The sequence below is a fragment of the Ornithodoros turicata genome, chromosome 3 (genome assembly GCF_037126465.1).
Source record: "Ornithodoros turicata isolate Travis chromosome 3, ASM3712646v1, whole genome shotgun sequence".
NCBI lineage: Eukaryota > Metazoa > Arthropoda > Arachnida > Ixodida > Argasidae > Ornithodoros > Ornithodoros turicata.
The window spans coordinates 76,153,948-76,177,942 of NC_088203.1; the positions used below are offsets into that span (position 1 = coordinate 76,153,948).

The 23,995-nt window shown below is 49.6% G+C and overlaps 1 protein-coding gene across 6 annotated transcripts in view; it reads right to left on the minus strand.

The window, feature by feature from the left end:
- Window positions 1-23,995, minus strand: part of LOC135388639 (uncharacterized) — a 64,455-nt gene that overhangs the window by 18,892 nt on the left and 21,568 nt on the right. The window contains exon 1 of one of the 6 annotated variants that reach the window (XM_064618309.1): window positions 18,289-18,323. The exons of the other annotated variants lie outside the window; for them this stretch is intronic. Coding sequence (XP_064474379.1) covers window positions 18,289-18,322 — 34 coding nt within the window. The 5' untranslated portion in view covers window position 18,323. Of the gene's footprint in view, window positions 1-18,288; window positions 18,324-23,995 lie in introns of those variants that run through there. 6 annotated transcript variants of the gene reach the window in all.

Genomic DNA, 23,995 nt, shown 5'->3' on the forward strand with positions numbered 1-23,995 from the left:
CAATCCAAGATCGTGTCACCTCACCTCCCTGCGCCGGGCTGACGAGTTCCAAGTAGAACGAAACAGCTGTCCTCGGCTGGAAGCGCACGATCACCTTATAAACATATGCTCAACGTGCAGTCACAGAGCTTCGGCTGTTTGTTTGTTTGTACGAAAAAAAAAAAAAAACAAGGAGAAACTGAACTCGTCTCCCGACTTGTTCTGCTACTCCCAACAAAAATTATCACCCCACCCCACCCCCCAAAATTACTTCTCAGGTGCTCTACTCGCAAGTTCGCTATTCACTGTTCAGAAGTCCACTATCCACATGTTCACTAGAAGTCCACAATTGAACACTATTCACAATTATCCCAAGCTCATGCACACAGGATGCTAGAGGGTTGTATCCATCCCACAGCTTTGGACAAATTTCACAAGTGCCGCCAAGGCAGCATCCCTCGTGTTCGGTGCCCAAAGTCCCAACACCTTCACTATATCGAAGACCCTGCTGTCTAGCCGAGCAAGTGTAGCTTTCAGTGTAGCTCTTTGAGATGCATACCTAGTGCAGTGCATTATAATATGCTCACTATCCTCCACTGTTGCACAAACTGAACAATTCGATGAGTCGGCTCTTCCAACTTTATGAAGAAAATGACGGCCATAAGGCACATTCAAGCGACACTGGTGTAAAAACGTTTGAACAGAGCGCGGTAACGTATAGACGGAACACAGAACTTCAGCTCCGGATCTATGCGATGTAGTAGCGACGAATCGCTCTGCAATTGCTCCCATCGCTGTCTGCACATTTCCTGCGACAATGACCTTAATGAAGATGTAACATCTGACTTTGAGTATGTCACCGGATGTAGTGTTGAAGATAGGTGTGCTATGTCCGCTAGTTCGTCTGCTGCTTGATTCCCTCCTATACCCACATGTCCAGGAATCCACTGCAGAGTTACTTTGTGGCCGGCGACTCTACATTCGGCTATTCGGCAGAGCTTCGGCTATTTTTCCTTTGTATATGTACTTGCTGGCTTGCACTGACAGGCCGGACTACGTTACTGCAGGGAGCCCCCCAAGCCAGTGTTTTGACTCATTTGCTCTTTCACATTGTCATGGTGGGTCTCAAAGGAGGTTCGATAGAGCTCTATCCGAGAAACGTCATCATGACGTTGGTAGACAGACTGAAACAGAAACAAATCAGAAGGGGAGAGCTGGGTTCCACGAATGGGCACTTGTTCGCTGCCTCCTATTGAAAGAAGAGTAGGACCGAAGGTCGCGTCCCTTTCAGGGGCCGTCGTAATCCCCTCAAGACCTTGGCTTTCGGGCGCGACCTTCTTCGCCCTTAGTTTCAAGCATAGTTCAACTCTACCAAATTAGTGGTGCTGTCGAGCACTATGACGTCATTTGCTTACAAACAGGGAAAGGTCTATATATGCGGATGATGTATGCATATGGACAGTAGGAAAATCTCGTCCAGCCATACAAGCCCGGTTACAGCGCTCGCTGGACGCCATCGGCAACTTCTACCTGGATACAGGGATGGACATCTCAGCTGAAAAATGCGCGGTCCTCTCATTTACGAAGAAACATATGCATCGTTTTCGGCTTCATCTTGGAATGAGTCACCTGCAGCAAGTGACTCACCATAAGTCCCTGGGAGTTATTTTAGACCGCAGTCTATCATGGCGCCGACACGTGGGATAAATGTGCTCCGCCACTTTGATGGGGCAGTAAGGAACGGGACCTTCTCATGATGGATAAAGCGCTCGTTAGGGGATCAATGCTTTATGGTCTACCTGTTCTCCATGGCATGTCCCGGACCTCGATCTCCAAATTCCGTGGTACCTTGGCACGCAGTCTGCGGGTTTGCTTAGGAGTACCGCGCTGCACTGACACACGCATGGTAATGGCGGAAGCGAGAGAGATCCCGATTGAGGTTCTGTGCCAGAGAGAAACTATCCGGCATCATATGCGCTTGTTGGCCCACCATCGCCGTCATCCTCTGGTCAGAAAGATTTATAAGCGAAGAAACAGCAACGTCTCCGTATGTGTCCGTGAAGCGCATTAACACCTCCCTCATTTCACAGTGCAGCATGTAGGCCCTGCGTCTGGTGGGCAGCGTTCGACCACGGACCGAGGATCTTCGCTAGGTTGAACGGCCGCTCGTCGATGCGTTGCATAGAGAGTTCCATTAGGGCACGCTCGTGGTGGTATTGCCCGCAAGCCAGGATGACGTGGCTGAGGTCGCCGTGCACTCCACAAGTGGGGCAGAGGGAAGACGAGGTGGAGCCGAGACGATGTTGAAAGGCAGGTGTAAAGGCAACGTTGAGCCTCATGCGGTGGAAGAGAGCAGTTAATGGGCGCGGTAGTCGCGGAGGAAGGACGAGAGAAAGCGTGGGGTCTACATCAGAGAGAAGGGAGTGAGCTATGTCGTGTTCCCACTGAGCCTGCATCTTGGGACCGGTGAGAGTCAAGAGGAGGTGTTTTCGGTCGCCCGACGACATCATGATCGGGGAAAAAGCTGCGTGCTGATGGGCGTTCAATGCGGCTCTGTCTGCTTCTTCGTTGCCGCTGATACCGACATGTCCGGGGATCCACTGCAATATTACAGTGTGCCCTACAATGGTCGCCTTCTTATAAGCTTGCAGGATGTCAAAGACAACAGGACCGAGGAGTCCACGTATCCCCAAGTTGGCCACACACTGGAGCGCGGGTCTTGAGTCTGTAAAGACGACCCAGGACTGAGCTGAACTGGCGGATATTTTTTGCATAGCAAGTAGGATGGCGTAAAGCTCGGCACACGTAGACGATGTTCTGTGAGAAAGACGGTGACCACAGGAGACTGACTGGGATGGAATGACAAATGCCGAGGATGATCCACCCCGAGTAGATGACCCGTCAGTGAAAACTGACGTTGACGCCGTGTAGTTGTCGTTCATCATGCCCAGGGTAAGCTGCTTGGCGACACACGGGGCTGTATCCCTTTTCCTTCCATGCAGGCCAGGAACAGTTAGGCAGGTGACTGGGCTTGGCAGAGACCATGGAGGGGCACTGGGAGCCACTGTCTTCACTACGAAACGCGGGACGCTAGGCTTCAACTGAGTCATCACCGAGCGGACCTTGCAGTGCTTGCGCCTCAAGATCTTCGAAACGAGCGGGTGCCGCCGATGATGGGATAAAAGGCGGAGAAAAAGTCGGCAGGTCTCACCGTAGCGAAGAACCTCCAGCGGGGTGTCCCTCGCTTCGGCAATAACTGCTCGGGTCTCTGCTGCTCGGGGGACGCCGAGGCACACACGGAGGCTTCGCGCCAGGAGGCACTGCAGCTTATGATCAGAAGATGTCGGCAGGCCATTAAGCACCGGCAAACTATACGCGAGGGACCCTCGAACCAAAGCCCTGTGGACGGCCAACAGAGAGCTCGTGTCACTGCCCCATCTCATGCCTGCCAAGCGACGGATCACTGCAATCCAACGGTGGATCTTGATCTCCAAGCTTGCAATATGCCTCCGCCAGGAGAGCCTAGCATCAACAGTGAGACCGAGGAACCTATGGTGAGACACGTGCTTCAACGGTATGCCTGCCACGGAAAGCTGGAAGGGCCTCATGTTCCGCCTTGTAAAAGGAATTACTACTGTCTTTTCCGTCGATATGTCTAAGCCCGCCAGGGACAGGTACTGCTGGATAGCATCGAGAGCGAGTTGGAGGCGTCGCTGCAGGGCAGGACGGGATTTACCGGTGGTCCAGATACAAATGTCATCAGCATAGATGGAGATAGCCACTTTCCTACCGACGCAACCTCGAAGGCCAGCCATAACAATGTTGAATAAGATGGGGCTCAGAACACTCCCCTGGGGCACCCCATGGGTCAGCTTGACAAAGTCTGTATCCCCCTGGCTTGTGCGGACGAACAGTTCCCGTCCATGAAGGAAATCAGTAAGCCATGAGAGAGCTCTGAAAGGCAGGGCGGCATCAACAAGGCCATGGAGGACAGAAGCGTGGCTGACAGTATCGTACGCCCGCCTAACATCGAGGAAGGCAGCCAGCACAGTCTTCTTGCGCACCTTTGCGTCTTCCACAGAAGTGATTAGATCGAGTACCGAGTCTATTGCTGCTCTGTGCCGTCGAAAGCCTGACATTTCTTCCGGGGAGACGCGGCGATGTTCGAGCCACCACTCCAGTCTAGCGAGTACCATGCGCTCCATCAACTTCCCAAGGCAGCTAGTCAGGCTCACTGGTCGAAAGGAGGAGAGCTGCTATGGTGGTTTGCCTGGCTTCAATAGCGGAATAACACGTGCGCGCTTCCAACTGTCGGGTACTTTCCCTGACCTCCATGATCTATTAAATACCTCCAGCAGATACTTCCCACATTTCTGATCAAGGTTGCGGAGAGCCCTATAGGTGACATTATCCGGCCCAGGAGAGGACCGAACACGAGACAGCAGCAGCGCGCTTCGGAACTCGGCCAGTGAGAAATCCATATCCATGTCCGGATCAGTGACTATGGGCGCAGCTTGAATCCGTTCGACTAACGTAGTCACATGGGAAGAAAACCATGTTGAACTTGCAGCCTTCGAAGGAGCGGCAATGGTGTTGCAGAAGGCCTGAGCCACCTCTGCTTCGGACTCTGAGGAGGACAGCGCAAGCGCACCTAAAGGATGCTGGTTCGTGGGAGGTTCGCTTAAACTTCTTGCCACTCGCCAGATCTTCGCAGGGCTGTCAAAAGACGACAACGATCCGCAGAACTGCCTCCAGCGTTTACGATCAATCGCAGCCAGCTCCTTAGTGACTGCCTTGCACGCGCGGCGGGCTTCTTGGATGTCTTTGAGCAACCCAGTCCGACGAGCAGTGCGCTCGGCGCGTCGACGGTATGCTCGCAGCTGCTTAACCCTAGGGTTTGAGCCGAGATGTCCAGGAACGACTTTAACATACTTGCTTGATGAACGAAGGGCCTCCTCGATGCATCCTGCCATCTCGTCTGCTGAGAGGTCAGGCCGGGTGCTGGTGGAACACAAGGCGCGAAACGCTGACCAATCCGTTATCGTTACAGCTTTACGCCGTTCTTTCTGAAGAAATTTTTTAAAACCAATGAAAATGGGGAGATGGTCACTTCCCCGACCGTCCAGGCCAACCGCCCACGACAGGTACCTGGAGACATCCTTGGAGCACAGAGAGAGGTCTAGAGAGTCTGACCGAAAACACCGGCCGAGGAACGTAGATGACCCATCATTGAGAAGATGCAGTCGCAGATCCTCTATAACGTCCGCCCAGATTTTGCCGCGGGTGTCAACCTTTCTGCTACCCCACAAGGGATGGTGTGCGTTGACATCACCAACAACAACAAACGGGGCTGGAAGACAGGCAAATATATCCCTAATACTGCGAGCTGTCACAGTAACCGACGGGGGAATGTACAGACTCACAACAGTCAATACGGTACGGCCCATGCGTACTTTACACTCAATGGAGTCAAATGGGTCACGTCGAGAGCGAATTAGTGTCGAGGTCAGGTCATTTCTTACGCAGATGATGGTTCGAGACGGAGATGTGTTGTCCAATGTGTAAGTGATATATCCACTAAGTCGAAAATCTTGCGGGACATACGCTTCGCAAATAGCAAGTACTGGTGTCTGATGCCGAAGGACGAATGCTTTCAAGTCGGGTAGCTTATTCCGAAGGCCACGCGCGTTCCACTGCAATATGGCAGCAGATTTACACGCTTGCTGCATTGTGTGGCAAAAAGAGGTTGTCCGCTGCCAGAAGAGTCCGGACTTCAGGCAACTGGGAAGCACCAGGGAAAGCGGCGACGACAGCCTTCAAAGCGACAAAAACCAGCGGCAACAGTGCGCTGAGCATGTCATCCCGGTTCCTAACCATAGAGCTTGAACGCCTCAGCTCGCTCGACACTGCAGGCCGCCGCAGAGACCTTTGCGGTTGATGGCTGGCTGCATCCGCGTAGGAAACTTTTGGAGAAGCCGGCCGCAAATTATCCGTGTCCGCCTTCAAAGGCTGTGTTGAGTCGGTGGCAGACGCCGCTGTGCCGCGGCTGACCATTGGAAGGAATTGCCATGTAGGAAGTGTAACGCCCTGGGGGGCACGGGGGCGCCTCGAAGACGGTTTAGCAGGCTTGGCGGGCTTAGCAGGCTTAGGCGCGGGACGAGCAGGCGGGACGCGAACACCCGCTTGGTTTCTGTCGGAGCTGCCAGACTTGGGCAAAACGGCGTCCCGATAACGTCGAGTGGCTATGTTCTTCTGGATACACCGCGAGTCCGAAGCCACATGAGGGCCCCCGCAGTTTGCACACTTGGGTTGTCGCTTCACAGTGCAGTCCGTCTGCATGTGCGGCCCCGCACTTATCTTGCATGTGGTTGAACCCCGGCAGTTGCGAGCAATGTGGCCAAACCGCTGGCACTTGAAGCACTGGACGGGAGCCCCAACATACTCGCGCACAGCGTAGTCGGTGAAACCCAATGTCACACTGTGCGGCAGTTTGACGTTGGACTTGAATGTAAGAATGACCGATCTGAGGGGGATGAGCTTATCCTGACCATCTTGCGTGGAGATACGTCGGACTTGCCGACGAGCCGACACCACCCCGAAGCCCTCTAGGTAGGAGGCAATTTCTTCGTCAGCATAAGGCAGAGGGACGTCGCTGATCTTCCCCATGTTCTCAACATACGACTTGGCGATGCTCACTTGCACACCTACACCCGCGACAGTCACTAGGCCAAGCAATTTGGCAACAGCACCTTCAGGTGATACGAACACACACATACTTCCGTCCTTATTGAACCGATGTTTTCGTATAGGCTCCTGGGCAGCGGCGCAGATGTCACGCGCAACGACGTTTGGATTAACGCGCCAGAAGGATGCCCCAGGAGACGTGGGTGTGAAGACGACCGGAATACCTTCCGAGCGCTTCTTCTTATATGTCACCAGGGTGAAGGGGTTGTCATCAAGGTTGTCCTCGGTCATGTCGTTGTCCTCGTTCGTATCGTTCATGTCGAGGATAACTGTCTCCGAAGACCAGTCAGCAGGAGGGCAGTCGTCCTGGCGCTGCGAAGCCTTCCCGTCATCACCCTCTTGGGAGCGACGGGCTATCGGCGACCGGCTGCGATGGGGCGGCGATGTATCCCGCCTTCCGCCAGCGGGAAGGGGGTTCTGGGTCGCTGCCATACGGGGTAGGATACCCCGTCCCAGATAGTGCTCTGTGGTTGTATTTGAGGGAGCAGAAGAACAGACGTCCGTGTTGCACGAGAGAAGAAGAAGAAAAAACCGCGATCAAGAACAAGAAAAAGGAAGTCCCAGTTTCTGTTTTGAGGCAAACGACACTAGAAACGATGGACGCGGTATACACAACTCACTCTGTTGTCTTCACCGATGGGTCTGCCACTCAAGAAGGTTCATCCTCCGCTTTCGTCCTACCAGAGGAGTCCCTGTCATGCGGGTATAAGCTTTCGCACCGCACGTCATCCACCAATGCGGAGCTCTACGCTATACTCTTTTTCCTGAAAAAGCTATTGGAGTGTCACTTTCAACCCCGCTCCTGGGTGATCTATACTGATTTTAAAGCAACCCTACAGTGTATTGCAAGCAGGGGCATTCGAGGCTCCGCATCAATCACTACTGACATACTGCAACTTTACAAGCGACACGAACGGGGACACCGACTGGTTTTACAGTGGGTACCGGGCCACATCGGATACGTGGTAATGAAGACGCAGATTTAATAGCTGCGGAAGCCCACCGCCGTCGACATACGATCTCCATCACATTGCTAAACGGGGATAGACGATCTTACCTATCGGCGCTTGCATCAGTAACGGCCGCCCATCAATGGCGTCAAGACATCCCGGAAGGATCCCTCCTCCATTCAGTAGATTCCACACTGTCCTTCATAATGCCGTCTACCCTACGACAGACCATTACGTCTATCGTCCGTTGACTTTCACAGTTCACAGTTTGAACGTCGGATCCACCCCATACTTCCTCCAGAAGCTGGGTTATAGTACCACAATGCTATGCTCTTGCTGTAATACTCCAAGCACTGTCCAGCACATTCTCATCGACTACCAGACGTATTTCACTGAGCGACGCGTCCTCCAGCGCCAACTTGAAGCCACTGGGACACCCTCACTTGCCGTTCCTCAACTGCTTGGGCCTTCGGTCAATCTGCATTCGGGCCTGCGCATCAGCTACGAGCTCTTCAAGCCCTCATCACCTACTTAGCAGCAACAGGGCTCCTGCGTGAACTCTGAACATTCATCATCATTCACCATCTTCTCCCCTTCAAGCAGGGGGATAGGGTGCCGCCTCAGCGGTGAAACATCCCACTACATCATCATTCCTTATTTGTTATTGTTGTTGGTGGTGGCTTGCACTGCGGCCCTCACAGGTGGTGCCATCACCGTGGGACATTGATGTCCCACGCCGATCCAAGATCGCGTCACCTTCCTGCGCCGGGCTGACGAGTTCCAAGTAGAACGAAACAGCTGTGCTAGGCTGGGAGTGCACGATCAACTTATAAACACATGCTCAACGTGCAGCCACAGAGCTTCGGCTATTTTTCCTTCGTATATGTACTTGCTGGCTTGCACTGCGGCCTCCACAGGTGGCGCCGTCACCGTGGAACACTGATGTCTCGTTGAGACACACTGCTAGCGCCGATCCAAGATCGCGTCACCTTCCTGCGCCGGGCTGACGAGTTCCAAGTAGAACGAAACAGCTGTGCTTGGCTGGGAGTGCACGATCAACTTATAACCATATGCTCAACGTGCAGCCACAGAGCTTCGGCTATTTTTTATTTGTATATGTACTTGCTGGCTTGTACTGCGGCCTCCACAGGTGGCGCCGTCACCGTGGAACACTGATGTCTCGCTGAGACACACTGCTAGCGCCGATCCAAGATCGCGTCACCTTCCTGCGCCGGGCTGACGAGTTCCAAGTAGAACGAAACAGCTGTGCTTGGCTGGGAGTGCACGATCAACTTATAACCATATGCTCAACGTGCAGCCACAGAGCTTCGGCTATTTTTTATTTGTATATGTACTTGCTGGCTTGCACTGCGGCCTCCACAGGTGGCGCCGTCACCGTGGAACACAGATGTCTCGCTGAGACACACTGCTAGCGCCGATCCAAGATCGCGTCACCTTCCTGCGCCGGGCTGACGAGTTCCAAGTAGAACGAAACAGCTGTGCTTGGCTGGGAGTGCACGATCCACTTATAACCATATGCTCAACGTGCAGCCACAGAGCTTCGGCTATTTTTTATTTGTATATGTACTTGCTGGCTTGCACTGCGGCCTCCACAGGTGGCGCCGTCACCGTGGAACACTGATGTCTCGCTGAGACACACTGCTAGCGCCGATCCAAGATCGCGTCACCTTCCTGCGCCGGGCTGACGAGTTCCAAGTAGAACGAAACAGCTGTGCTTGGCTGGGAGTGCACGATCCACTTATAAACATATGCTCAACGTGCAGCCACAGAGCTTCGGCTATTTTTTATTTGTATATGTACTTGCTGGCTTGCACTGCGGCCTCCACAGGTGGCGCCGTCACTGTGGAACACTGATGTCTCGCTGAGACACACTGCTAGCGCCGATCAAAGATCGCGTCACCTTCCTGCGCCGGGCTGACGAGTTCCAAGTAGAACGAAACAGCTGTGCTTGGCTGGGAGTGCACGATCAACTTATAAACATATGCTCAACGTGCAGCCACAGAGCTTCGGCTATTTTTTCTTTATATATGTACTTGCTGGCTTGCACTGCGACCTCCACAGGTGGCGCCGTCACCGTGGAACACTGATGTCTCGCTGAGACACACTGCTAGCGCCGATCCTAGATCGCGTCACCTTCCTGCGCCGGGCTGACGAGTTCCAAGTAGAACGAAACAGCTGTGCTTGGCTGGGAGTGCACGATTAACTTACAAACATATGCTCAACGTGCAGCCACAGAGCTTCGGCAGTCCTTTTATAGCTACCACAATTCAGCTGTCAGTGAGACAGAACTTAGGAATATCGGTAACATGGACGAAACGCCGATGTGGTTTGATTTGCCACACAATAAGACCTACGACTTCAAGGGCGTCAAGCATGTCATATGCAAAACCACCGGGAAAGAGAAGTTAAGGTATACCGTTGTCCTGTCTGCCATGGCAGATGGCACAAAGTTGAAACCGATGATTATATTCAAGGGACTAAAAAATGTGCCAAAAGTTGATTTCCCTAAAGATGCCGTCGTTTCTGTGGCAATGAAAGGCAGTATGACAGCTGGACTCATGAACTGTTACAAGCAGAAAGTGTGGGGCGTCTGACCAGGTGCCTTTTTCAGGCCCCGTTCATTGCTTGTAATGGACAGTGCGCCGTCGCACCTGAAAACCGCGACGAAATCAAGCTTCAAGCAAAATTATAATACAGTTTTGTCTATTATTCCTGCGGAATGACTCCTCTGCTGCAGCCTGCTGATGTTGTGTGGAATAGAATATTCAAGACAGCAATGAAAGAACTCTGAGCGGCGTGGCTACGGGACGGCGAGGCTGAATACACAAGGGCCGGAAAGCGCCGTTCCGCTTCATACCTTACTGTTGCACTTTGGGTAAAAGAAGCATGGGGCCGCATTTTCGAAGACGTTATCAAACAGTCCTTTGTAAAGTGCGGACTTGTTGGTGGCATGGAAACCAACGTGCTGCACCATTGTCTGCGCAACACTTTGACATCAAGCTCTCTGCAGCGCTCGAAGACGACGGAGACCCGACTGGGCTTACAGACGAGGACAGCTGCGATTCTGGTGACGACCAAATCTAAATGAGTGTAGCAGCTGTCGATATTTGTCATTCTATGTCCTGTAATAAATGTTTGGTGCTCGCATTGTCGTTGACCTCGCTTAATCCGGCATGCCGGGATAGACCAGGAGTGCGGATCGTAAAAGCTGGTCTACCTCGCAAAACCCGGCATGCCGGGAAATGCGCGTTAATACGGTATATATACGTATCTACGCCTTTGTGCGACACCCGGTTGTTCCATAAACGTTTGTCCCATGCTGTACCTGTGTAGAAGGTATAGGCTCATGTAATAGCGCATACTGGTGTCTTGGATAGAGAATACCGCATTTGGTGTTTTCCGTGGCTATTTCCTCAGACGATTTAAAACAAATGTCGGCGCAGTTCCCTGTGAAGTCGGCCCAGGAGGCACAATCCCACCTAGTCGTGACGTTGCCCACCTTAGCGTGGCCGACTACGGCGAGCAGTTCCACCGCCACCACTACCACCACCTCAGTGTGCTTCACTTTCAGTAATTTCTTTTCCAACCGTATGTCCTCGGCAAAGAGCCACACCGCATGCACTCTCTTCAGGTTTTCTTTCACCCAGAGGAACAGCTGTGACGGTGTCAATATCTGTACTGAATAGGGGGCCCTGCGCGCTAGCCTTATAGCTGCCAACCGTTTAACGCTTCCACCAACGCCGTCACATTGCCCTTTACAGCGGGATAAGGCAAAAAAATTTCTACGTAGCATTTATGCAAATGTCATGCCTGAGCGGGCAACTGTTAGCAAATTTTATTTTCGGTTTTTCTGTTGCGACGCAGCACCATCAGAGAAGTAGTAGGTGTTTCGGACGTGATGGAACTGTGATTTACGTTCCTCAATAAACGAGCAGCGGATGGCGTTTACCGTAATGGTGTCGTGAGTCAGACAATCAGAAACGACGACGAAGCTGTTACGGAGCAGCGACTGTGAGCTGGGAAAGGTAACGGATTTTTTTTTCTCGGAATATGTTTCCGTTACGGTCTGGGGTCGCTACATCCAACGAGACGTTACATCCAACGCGTCGTTACATCCATCGGTGCACGTAACGGCGCATTGGATGCAATGGCTCGTTGGCTATAACGGCACGGTGTGGATGTACCGACGCGTTGGATGTAACCGCACGGTGGACTTGGTGATTTTTTGGATGTAAATGCTCGATGGATAAGCGGCTTCAGGATATGTCGGTCGTGTCCTAACTAATATGGCATCGATGTAGTTTTGGAATCAGCCACTCCGTAACACATATTTCGCCGCGGAATGTTTTTGTTTTATGCGGAATATTTCGCCGCGTATCCTCGGAATGTTTTTGTTTGTTTGTTTTCGTGATGTGATGTGATGTGATGTGAGAAAAAAAATGGGGATGTGAGTTTCGACGACGTCGAACTGGCTACCCCAATACTCTTACACGAACAGATGACGATATGATGAAAAACAGAGATAATGATTTTTGTTTTCGTGAAAGTCCGTCAAATTAGCTGTATGATTTGATTTGTTCACAAGTAACGGACAGGGTTGCTGTCGTGAGAGAATATATTAGGTCAGGTTCTAAATTACGCGGTTGGTCCACAAGTTGAAATCCCCAAATCTCAGCTATATGATGACCCCGCAGGGCCGCCCGGTCGGCCTCTTCATTGCCGGGTACGCCGACATGACCAGGTACCCACTGTAGTACTATGCAGTGGCCCAGGTCCAGCAGATTCCTTGTAAGTTTCAAGCACGTCAGCAACAATGGACATGAGAGAACCTCGAACGCCCATTGTTGCGAGGCATTGGATAGCAGCTTTCGAGTCTGTGTAGAAGACCCATGGCCGAGCTGAACACTGCAGGATCTTGCGCATGGCAAAGAGCAAAGCATGCAGCTCAGCACATGTTGACAACGTCAGATGCGAGAGACGGAAGATACCAGTTATGTCTTCGGACGAAATAATATAGGCGCATGCAGAGCTGGCTTCTGTGGACGAGCCATCCGTAAAAACAGGAGTAAAGCCTGCATACAGCTCGCTCATCATATCCAGTGTGAGCGCCTTGGACACACCTGCAGCGACATCATCCTTTTTCTGCAGTCCGGGAACGGATAGTGAAACAGATGGCTGAGGGATGGTCCAAGGTGGAGTTGAACGCGCCTGGGGTTCAACTTGAAAACGTGGCAGGTGAGGCTTTAGCTGTTGAATGCAGGACCTGAACTTGTTATTCCTGCGACGGGAAAGCTTCAGCAGTAAAGGGTGCCGCCGGTGATGAGCCAACAAATGGAGATAGTGACGGCTCGTCTCATTAAAGCGCTGGATAGCAAGCGGAGTCTCTCTCGCTTCTGCCATGACTAAACAAGTATCCGTTGTTCTTGGCACGCCCAGGCACACACGAAGGCTACGTGCCAGAAGACATCGAAGCTTGGACTCGGAGGATGGCGAAATCCCGTGTAATACTGGAAGGCTGTATAGGAGCGGACCACGCACCAAGGCTCGATGAATGGCCAAAAGAGATCGCGCATCGCAGCCCCACCTAAGGCCAGCAATGTGTCGCATTAGGGCGATCCCTTTGGAGAGTTTCGCCTCTAGGCCCGCCATATGTCTTCTCCACGAGAGTCGGGAGTCCAGCGTTACACCCAAGAACTTACATGAGGTGGAGTACTGGAGCTGCTGTCCAGCCACAGAAAGACGATATGGAAGCATGTTCCTTCGCGTGAAGACGATGACGTCTGTCTTCTCCCACGAGATATCTAAGCCTGCCGTCAACAGGTATTGGTGTATGGAGTTAAGGGTTGACTGCAGTCGCCGCTGAATGGCGGGGCGAGATTTTCCAGTGGTCCAGATGAAGATGTCGTCAGCATAAAGAGAGAAATATACTTTCCTCCCTATGCAGTCCTTAAGACCGGCCATAACTACGTTGAAGAGAAGCGGGCTAAGAACACTTCCCTGTGGCACCCCGTAGTCTGATGGAACAGGCGCAGTATCTCCCTGAGCTGTGCGGATAAACAGGGACCTACCGCGAAGGAAATCGGTGATCCAACGCATGGCCCTTAGCGGCAAAGAAGCACAAGTAAGCATGTATAGGATGAAAATGCGACTGACGGTATCATACGCCCGTTTCACATCGAGGAATACAGCCACCATTATCCTTTTGCGGACCATTGCTTCCTGTGCTGCGGACACTAAGTCCATGATGGAATCCAGCGCTGAGCGGTACTGACGGAAACCCGACATTTCTTTGGGAAAAAAGGATCACAAAAGCACAACAAAGCAGCGACAAAGACAACTTCCCGGAATGCAGACGCAGCATTGCGAGTTTCTCTATTTTCAAAGTGTCGTCCGTTGACTATATACAAAAAACCATCTGCTGTACACCTAACATTTTATTAATATGCGCGTTGCTCCACACATGCGCATTGCTTAAAACTCAGTTGATGTTGACGAAAAAAATAGGGAGAAATAGGGAACTCAGTAACATGCCTTATACCCTAACGACCCGCGTTTTGTGGTTGTACCAATATAGCAGCTGTCTATGAATCAATCAATGTCAATCCGTATTACAGGTCACTTCTTTTTATGTAGTTAGTTTTTTTCCTATTCAAAGAAGTACCCATGGGGTACTGCGTTAGCATCTAGGTTTGACACAGGCGTCTATATTCAGCGCCACCTGCGTTCTTTGCGCTGGCATTGGAACCACTGTCCCACACTTTCCTACGTCTGTGGATCTAATGGCGCAATCGACGTAACAGCTCGTTGTGTATGGTTTTCCGTTGGATGTAACGGTTCGCTGTATGTACTGACTTATGGATGTATCGTCCAGAAATGGACGTAAAGTCTTGTTGGATGTAACGGTCGTTTGTATGTAACAGCAGGGTGGATGTAACGACTCCTTTTTGAATGTAAGTGCACGATGGACGTAACGGCGCGTTGGATGTAGTGGCACAGAATCCTCCGTTACTGGCCCATATTTGCTTCTATTTCAGTTTCTGTTACCATCATTGTTGTTTTTGTTTCCTTTACGCTATTGGGTACTGTCCACCCCGCCCCCCTGTTTGTTGTTTTCTTTTCTGATATAAGCTTAGTATGAGACCGTGAGGAAGGGATACGTGGGGATACAAAGGGATCTTGGGATACGTGCACACGAAAGACAATATTTATTCGAGCGAGATTCTAGTGCAAAAAGAACTTTGAACTTAAGGACATGTAAAAGACGAACGTTCAAGCTCAATGTTTGCACTATGAATCTTCACCAGCTAGTCGCCCTCCTCTCAGTTATCTCAGATTCTAGTGGTTTCTTTGAATTCAAGCGGTTCTTTGTTCAGTATTTATTCCAGTGGTTTCTTTGAATAGCTAATATATGGTTTTCACGAGGGTTACTCACGTTTGTACACACACATAAGGAAATGATGAAGGTAACTTGCAAGTCACCATAAGCGTTATGAAAACTATGCTTCTTTCTGTATACTATATACTATTTACGTATGCGCTCCAGTTTGATGGTTTATTTTAGGTATGTGCCAACCAAATCCGCGAATCGATTCGAGATTTGGGAATCCAAATCCCATTGCCCAAAACAGCGAATCGAATCTTTCGAATCCACCGTTTGTTAGTTTCTTTTTAAAACCGGTGCCTCCAAGCCTGCTTGGCCGGCGGCCCCCTGGGCGCGCCAAAACCACAACATATAAACCACAAAAACTGATATGAGAAGTTTAAAAGTAACACGGTTTTGATTGTTTCTTAGTTTTATGGAGGGAATTCAGACTCCCGAGTTCATGTATTTTCTGTAGTCGATGAACAACATGTTAATAAGTTACACTTAGGAAGAAGTATATGCCCAGACAGCACAAGATGTTGCAAATGTGTCGCATAAATGTTACCTTGTTATGTTGTTGTTACCAAGCAATGTTTCATGTCCACATCCATCGCTGTAGCAATATACTTGTTTCAGTGTTCACGCTATGTCTCAAAGATCGCCTAAAGCTAACATTGCGATGATGTTGAAGCGTTGAAGCAATGTTGAACATGTTACCCTCAGGTAATGTGGCGTTTACATTGTTGATACAATTGCGCAATCAATGTCAATGCTATGTTGCAATTGCATTTCTTCCAAAACGCTTAATCAGCAACGTAAATTCAACGTTTGTGCAATAGCTTTATTTCAATGTTTTTGCCGCATTTCAAAAGATGCGCAGAGCTAACAGCGTGATTGTGTTTCCGAAGCAATGTACGTATGGTACACTGGAGAAATGTCGCAGTTACATAGCTAATGTGATGTTTGGCAATCAATTTTAATGCAATGTTGCAATACCACTCCTCACAAAACAGTGCATCAGCGACCTAACCTTTGCGTTCCAGCACTATCATTACATCAATGTGTCTGCTGTATTTCAAAGGATGCATATAGAGCTAACAGTGTGATTCTCTTGCGAGAGCAATGTTGTACACAGTGATGGCCAGTAGTTAACTACATGTAGTTAAACTACTAGTTAAACCACCTGATTGTAGTTAAAAAGTAGTTATCAACTACTTGCAGAAATGTAGTGGCAACTACTAGTTAAACTACTATCTTAAGTAGTTAATTACAGTAGTTAGGTTATTGAAAGCGCCAACTATACTTCCGATTGTGCCGCAAGCTTTACGGCACGATTGTGGTTCCGACTTTTACCTTGAGCTACTTGTTTGATGAGAACGGAGGTGCAGAGCGATTGTGTCGTGCATGTGTACTAAATCTTCACTTTTAATGCTTGCCAGTGAAGCCTCATTTGCTGTGAAATAATTATGCAACTTAGTTTATCGCGTAGGCACAGAAAGAATCCCGCCGCAAGCTTTGTATTTGACGATCGCAGCAATGGCTTGAGCCAAAGTTTATCGTTGTTTGTGATTCATATTTAGGTGTCCAAGAACACTACAAGGGATTGGTGTTGGTGCACAACGTTAAGTAGTTATAGATGTAGTTAAACTACATTGCAGTAGTTAAAAAAGTACACTCTTAAAAATGAACTTCACCACATAGCACGCTCCTAGCCAACCATCATCTCGAATGATATCGTTATCTGCCCTGATTTGTTGAAAACGGGAGGCGTACGCCTTTTTTGTGACAATTATGAACGGCATGTCACAAAAATAACGATATCATAACGATAACGATATCATTCGAGGTGGTTGGGTAGGAGCGTGCTATGCGGTGAAGTTCATTTTTAAGAGTGTACTTCCTACTTCCTAACTACTTCCCAGAAAAGTAGTTGAACTACTAGTTAAACTACTCAATCACAAAGTAGTTAGTAGTTATAGTTAAACTACTGTAGAAGTAGTTAGTGGCCATCACTGGTTGTACATGGTACACTGGGGAAACGTCGCAGTTGCAATATGTAGTAGATATGTTACCTATAGGCAACGCCTGAAACATTGCAGCAATCAAACATATTGCTGCAATGTTACACGTGTTGCATGCAACATTGTCGAGGCACGTGCTCCGATGGTGGTGGTGGTGGTAGTGATAAAAGGGCTCGCCGTTGTCGGCCTCACAGAGGTGGGCAACGTCACGACTTACGCCCTGGGGGAATGTGCGTCCTGGGCCGACTTCTAAGGGAACTGTGCCGACATGTGTTTGAAAGCGTCTGAGGAAAACCCAGGAAAAACCCGAGACAGCACAGCCGGCACCAGGATTCGAACCCCGGGTACCTCCCAGTTTCGACGTGACATGACCAGCAGCACTTGCTCCGAGTGTTCCAGTAACACAACAACAATGTTTGCGCGATCTTGTTCTATCTGTAATTCCCACCAATTAACAATGAATGAAATCTTCGGAACTTCCCGTGACGTTCACCCGTCATTTATCAGTTTGTTGTTGACGACGTGTTCAAATGCTGTTTTTTCTTTATTCATCAACGATATTGTAAAAGGGGTACCAGCAAAGATGAGATTATACGCTGATGACTGCGTCGTTTATACAACGGTTAATTCTTGCAGCGATCAGATCCTGCTTCAAGAATGTCTTAATAAAATTGTAAGGTGGTGTGATCAATGGGGCATGTCCACTAATTTCAGTAAATGCGCAACTATGAGTTTCACTTGTCGCAGGTCGCCATTGTTATATGAGTACAAAATCGATGGGGTATCGATACGCAGAGTACACTACTACAAATACTTAGGGGTTACCTTGAATGCTAAGCTTTCTTGGTCTGAGCACATAGATGTTGTTTGTTCTAAGGCAACGAAGAAACTTGGATATCTGAGAAGATCACTGAAGTCCGCAAACACAGAAACTAAATTGCTTGCATATAAGACAATTATTCGTCCCCTACGTTCTAGAATACGCATATGAAGTGTGGGGACCCTATCGTAGATGACATTATAAAACTGGAATCTCTTGAGAAGAAGGCCGTGCGCTTTACTTTATCTAGGTATCATCCCATGTTCTCACCCAGTGCAGCGCTTCCGGGGCTTTCTCTAAGTGCGCTCGAGACTAGATTCCGTGAGATTCGTATGAGGATATTTCACGCTATTGTAAATCAGAACGTAAGAAGAATGATCATTATCTCACCTTTGCTGGTCTTCACTCTATAAGAAGTGCGCATGTGTTAAATATCCTTCCATTTTGCTATAGAGTTGATTGATTAGCTTTTTTCCGAGATGGTGTTGACGATTGGAATGCTCTTGAAGGTTCTGCTCGCGAGCTACCTTCTAACCAGTTCTTTCAGGCACTCCTGCAATAGTCTCCATTGAGACTGCAGTACGTGTAAATAAATGAAATAAATAAATAAATGTTGCGGCAACGTTTCATGCACAAATTGAATTTTACCACACTGCCTCTTGTTCAATGTTGGCGCAGCAGTTTCAGACGATGCATTTTATGAACATTACGATTATGTTGCTCAGGCAATGTTTCACGTGCTGCTGTGAGGGAGCATTACAGTTAGCGTGACCATTATGGGGAGAATCAATTCAGATTGTGAGAGACATGGGACGACACTGCGGACGCACTATGGGAGGTGACTGTGGACAAAAAGATCGAGACGAGGACAACATAATCTCAAATAAAATCAATCTGACCGAGAACTTGTAATTAATTACAATCCATTCTTACGCACATGTGAATGCGCGCTGACCCTCGATATCACGACCACAGTCCTTGAGCCCTCGTGTGGCATAAGACTGGGTTGGAATCCTCACTGTGCTGTCTGCGGTTTTCTCAGGACTTCCCTGTAGGCTTTCCAGGTGAATGACGGCACCATTCCCCTGAAGTCTGTCCAGGAGCAGGACGATTACTAAATATGTAAGCATACTGTGCTCACTTGCACATGTATCACCAAGGCTGTAGTGCTCCTCCGGTGTTGCTTTTGTAACGTTGCTACACTGTAAAATAACTGGTCATTGGAAATGTTGCATCAACATTGCAATATCACATTTTTTGCAATGCTGTTCCTGTAATATTGTTGCAAAATAACGAAGCCGGTCTGTAGCAATGTCACATCAGCATTGCAATGTCACGTTTTTGCAATGTTGTTTCAATAACATCGTTGCAGTATAACGAAAGAAGTCATTATAGCAACATAACATCAATATTGCGTGGCAATATTGGTGGAATGTCACTGCAACAATTTGTGCTGACTGGGTGGGTATGTCTTCTCCCGATATTTGTTTTTTATTAAAGAAATATATCAAATTCTGCTTCAAAACGCTTTTCATTAGAAGAGTTTTTTCCCTGGCTTTTTAAACTCTGTTTACTGAAAGGATTCGAAAGATTCGTGATTCGTGGATTCGCAGAACTTTCCTTGGATTCGGATTCGGATTCGAGAAATTCTGGATTGGTCTCTCTCTCTAGTTTATTTTAGTTTTAGTCCTTCAAGTAATTTTAGTTTGCCTCATTCAGCTTTATTTCATAAATGTATCTAAGTGAACGATTTTAATAATTCAGGTCCTGAGGTCCCCGAATTATTGGAATGGAAAGCCGCAATGGTAGTTCCCCTGCACAAACCCGGCCAATCTCCTCACTACCTGGACTACTTCCGCCCGATAGCCCTTACCAGCTGTGTTGGGAAGACCCTGGAACGAATGGTCTTCAACAGGCTCAGCTGGTACCTAGAAAGTATCGTTTTTTTTTTCGGCCACAATGATGGGGGTTTCGCCCAGGCCGGTCGTCACTTGATAGTGCCCTTGCCCTCGTCAGTGAAGTGGAACAAGCTCGTGCGGGTGGCTTCCTGTCCGCCACTGTTTTCCTAGACGTTAAGAAGGCGTATGACAGTGTGCAACATAAGGCAATTTTGCGAGCACTCCAAGATGCCAACGTAGGAGTTCTCTTCCCGCCATGGCTGAGAGACTTCCTCACAGACCGTTCCCTCTTTGTACGCACTACGGATGGGGATACTGCTTCGCATCACGTCCAACGAGGTGCCCCACAGTGTAGCGTACTCAGCCCCCTATTGTTTAATCTCGTCATGGCCTCCCTTTCAGCACAGCTGCCAAAACACACTCACGTTACACTCTATGCGGACGGCATTTGTATTTCGACATCTGCCCTTCGTCGTGATGCGATCCAACGTCGTCTGCAAGGCTCCTTGGACACAATATGTCATTATCTCGCCGAGCGAGGCCTAACGATCTCACCTGCCAAGACTGTAGCCATGGCCTTTTCAATGAAGTCATTTCACAAGTACCCATTATCCCTTGCTGGATTGCCCATCACATTTGTCTGAACCTGCCGTTACTTGGGTTTTACCGTTGACCGAGGCTTGACATGGTCTCCTCACCTCAAGACACTTGTTGCCAATGCTTGAAGCCTGGTTAACGTTCTTAAGCGTGTCGCAGGTGCGTCCTCGGGCCCCTCCTGCCGTGACCTCCACCGAGTTCATACGGCTCTTCTCTTGGGCACTCTACGGTATAGCCTTCCTATCCTCCATGGAATCAGCCCCACCCAAGACCGAGAGCTTCTCAACCTTCAAGCCCGTAGCCTCCGTGTCTGCCTAGGGGGTCCCTCGGACAACGGAGACCTACTCCGTCCTCGCAGAAGCTAGAGAACACCCTATTCCTATTCTACGGGACTCAACAACCCTGCGCGTATACGCTCGCTGTCTGACCCACCCTTCTCATCCCCTTTGTCAGATTGTAGAAAGCTGCCCTGCTTCTGCCTTCGGTACTGCCATTGCCCGCCTAATTAGGGATTATCTCCCGCCCACTACATCTACTCCCTCCTTTGCGCCAGCGATGTGGACCCTTGAACGTCCCGGACCTTCCTCGAAAACACGAAGCTCCTCCAGTATAGTAGCCCATCAGCTCTCCATGGCACATACCAACTCCACCTACCCTTGCTGTCGTCAAATCTTCACAGATGCATCTGTGATGCGTGACACGTACATCAGGGGCAGCCTTTTACATCACAGATACGGACCACGAACAAGCCTACACGTTTCCCTATTCTGTGTCCTCTACTGAGGCGGAACTGTATGCCATCTTCACAGCCCTAGAGTACATTGCTGGTCTGCCACCTGAGAACTCCTGGGTTGTCCTCACTGACAGCAGGGCGACCCGTCTCCTTTTGCTGTCTTCCCACCCCACCATCATACGTGACCTGCCCAGCATGATCATCCAGGCATATAATCGGCTCTGTGCAAATGGTCACGTTCTTTCTCTGCACTGGATTCCCGGTCATGTGAGCTCATCTGGTAACTCACGCGCACATGCGACTGCACGACGTGCTGCACAAGTTGTGACTCATGCTACGGTACACTACTACTACTACTATACCCTTACTGTTTCTGCGCGTTGTATGTCTATACGCCGCCGGTGTGCTGCTCGGGCCCAAGTGTTCAGAGCTGAGGCTGCCTCATACAACAGTTACCTGCAATCAATCGACCCCGCAGTGAACTTCTTTATTACGTGCCGCTGCACTCGTCACGAGGAATCGCTCCTGCACCGTCTTCGTCTGAACGTCGCCCGCACACCGCCGCAACTGTTCAGAATGCGTCAGTCTAGCACTCCCCTCTGCACTAGCTGTGGCGTGGTTGGTGATATTCCCCACTGCATCCTAAACTGCCGGCAACACCTTCTGCAGCGTGACGCCGTCTGTCGTCGCCTATCCCAGGTTGGCTACGGCACTATGATACTGGCTACCTTACTGGATCCCGTTGGTCAGTCGACCCATGCAGTCACCACTGCGCTCCTCCGCTTTCTCCACGCTTCGAACCTTGTCAATGCCTTGTGATTGTGTGACCGTGTGTGTGACTTTTCAGTTTTAGTTTTGTGTCTTTCCTTTGCTTTTCTTTTCCTTTTCTTCTCTTCTTTGTCTTTTTCTTTTCTTTTCTTCTTTGTCTTTCCTTTTCTCCTTTTTCGTCTCCTTTTCTTTTCTTTCCTTTCCTTTGTCTTTTCCTTTTCTTTCCTTCTCTTCTTTGTCTTCCCCTTCCCTTTTCTCCTTTTTCTTCTCCTTTTCTTTTCTATTCCTTTTCTTCTCTCCTTTGTCTTCCCATTTTCTTCTTTTCTTCCCTTTTCTCCTTTTTTCTTCTCCTTTCCTTTTCTTCTTTTCTTTTCGTTTTCTTTTCTTCCCCTATTTTCCATTTTTTTTGCAATAGCAAACCGACTTCCGTCTGGCTGACCTTTCCTTTCTTTTTTCTTAATAAACATATCCCCCCACCCCGAATTATTACCGTCAATTATTTTCGTCTCCGTTTCTGTTTGAGGTACTGTGAGTGTGCGGTATCCGTTTCTGTTACCATTACCTGCTATATTTACTGTATGATACCGTTCCCGTGTCTGTTACCTTTCACTGATACTCTGTAGACTTTGGAGAAGGCGAAATTCGTTATGGGAGGAAATGATGAGACTTTCAAAATGTTCTTGGGGTCTCTTCAAGATACATACACATATATATATATATATATTAGTTACGAGACGACCTCAACTATCGAGTAAGCTGCAGTTGAGTAAAGTGACGATTTTTTTTTTCTCACTTAGGGACGGTCGCACCTGGAAACCCATCTATGAAACCGATACCGCTATACATATGTCGGCATCAGCCGACAATCTACCCGACAATTTTTTTCGTCCGAAAAGTGCTTAGACATTAAATAAACGAATTTTAAAGATGAGCGCTGCTTCCGCGGCTGCAGAAGCTCCGGCGATGTGACGTCACTCCCTAACCCAGGAGTGAGAGGGAGGCGCTCAGCGGCGCTCAGAGGAAGAAAGGCGCCGCCAAATGAGAATTAGCCCATAGAGTTATAACTCTATGTGCCAATTCTCATTTGGCGATTCGCGACGGGACGTCGTGAACGGGCCGCGGAAACAGACGTGTATTTCTGGCGTTGGGAGGGGAGAGACGTCGAGCCAGAAAAATTGCCATGCTGAACTTATTTCACGACGTCGGCGAGAGCTGCCGAGAACGATACTGGTGACCAATTAGGTGACACAGAAAGGCCACGCTTCCTCCTTTTTCGCCTATGCCACTGTGGTGGGAACATAAACATCGTGCGCTATGACGGGGCGTCAGAATAAACGTGCCTCTACTTCCGCCGCCCGCTTAGCCCGTGGAGATAAATGTTGCTGTGTAAATGTAGGGGACACACTCCGTGTGTCCCCCAGCAAGACAGTCGCCATGGCATTTACTCGGCGGCCCTTCACCAGCTACCCTCTCCATGTTGCCGAAGCCCCGCTTCAGTTTGTGACGCACTGCAAGTACCTTGGCGTGATCATTGACAGACAGCTCTCGTTGTCTAAGCACATAAAGAACCGCTCCATCAAGACGAGCAGGTCAGTGAACGTCCTACGGCGCATCTCCGGAGCGTCTTGGGGCCCACCTGTCGCGACCTTCGTCAAATTCACAGCTCCCTCGTGCTCGGCTTCCTGCGGCACAGCATCCCAGTGCTGCATGGCCTGCGTACGACTCACGAGCGGGAACTCCTGAGCATCCAGTCTCGCAACCTTCGCGCATGCCTGGGCTTACCCAAGACCACGGAAACTCATTCGGTACTTGCAGAGGCAAGGACACCCCTTGTTACCACCCTGCGAGATAAAGAGACCTTCCGCATTTACACGCGTCTAATAACTCGGCACCCTTTCCACTACCTCAGGACCATCGACCACGACAGCCCCGCGTCTGCCTTTGGTAGTGCAGTGCGCCGTCTGAAGGGTGTTGTTCCACCTCCCACATCCCCCGTATCGTATGCTCTCCCAACGTGGGCTCTCGACCGACCTCTCCTATGCACATTCATCCATGGCCTCGGGAAAAAAAGCGACACACCAGCGGCTGTAGCACATCAAGT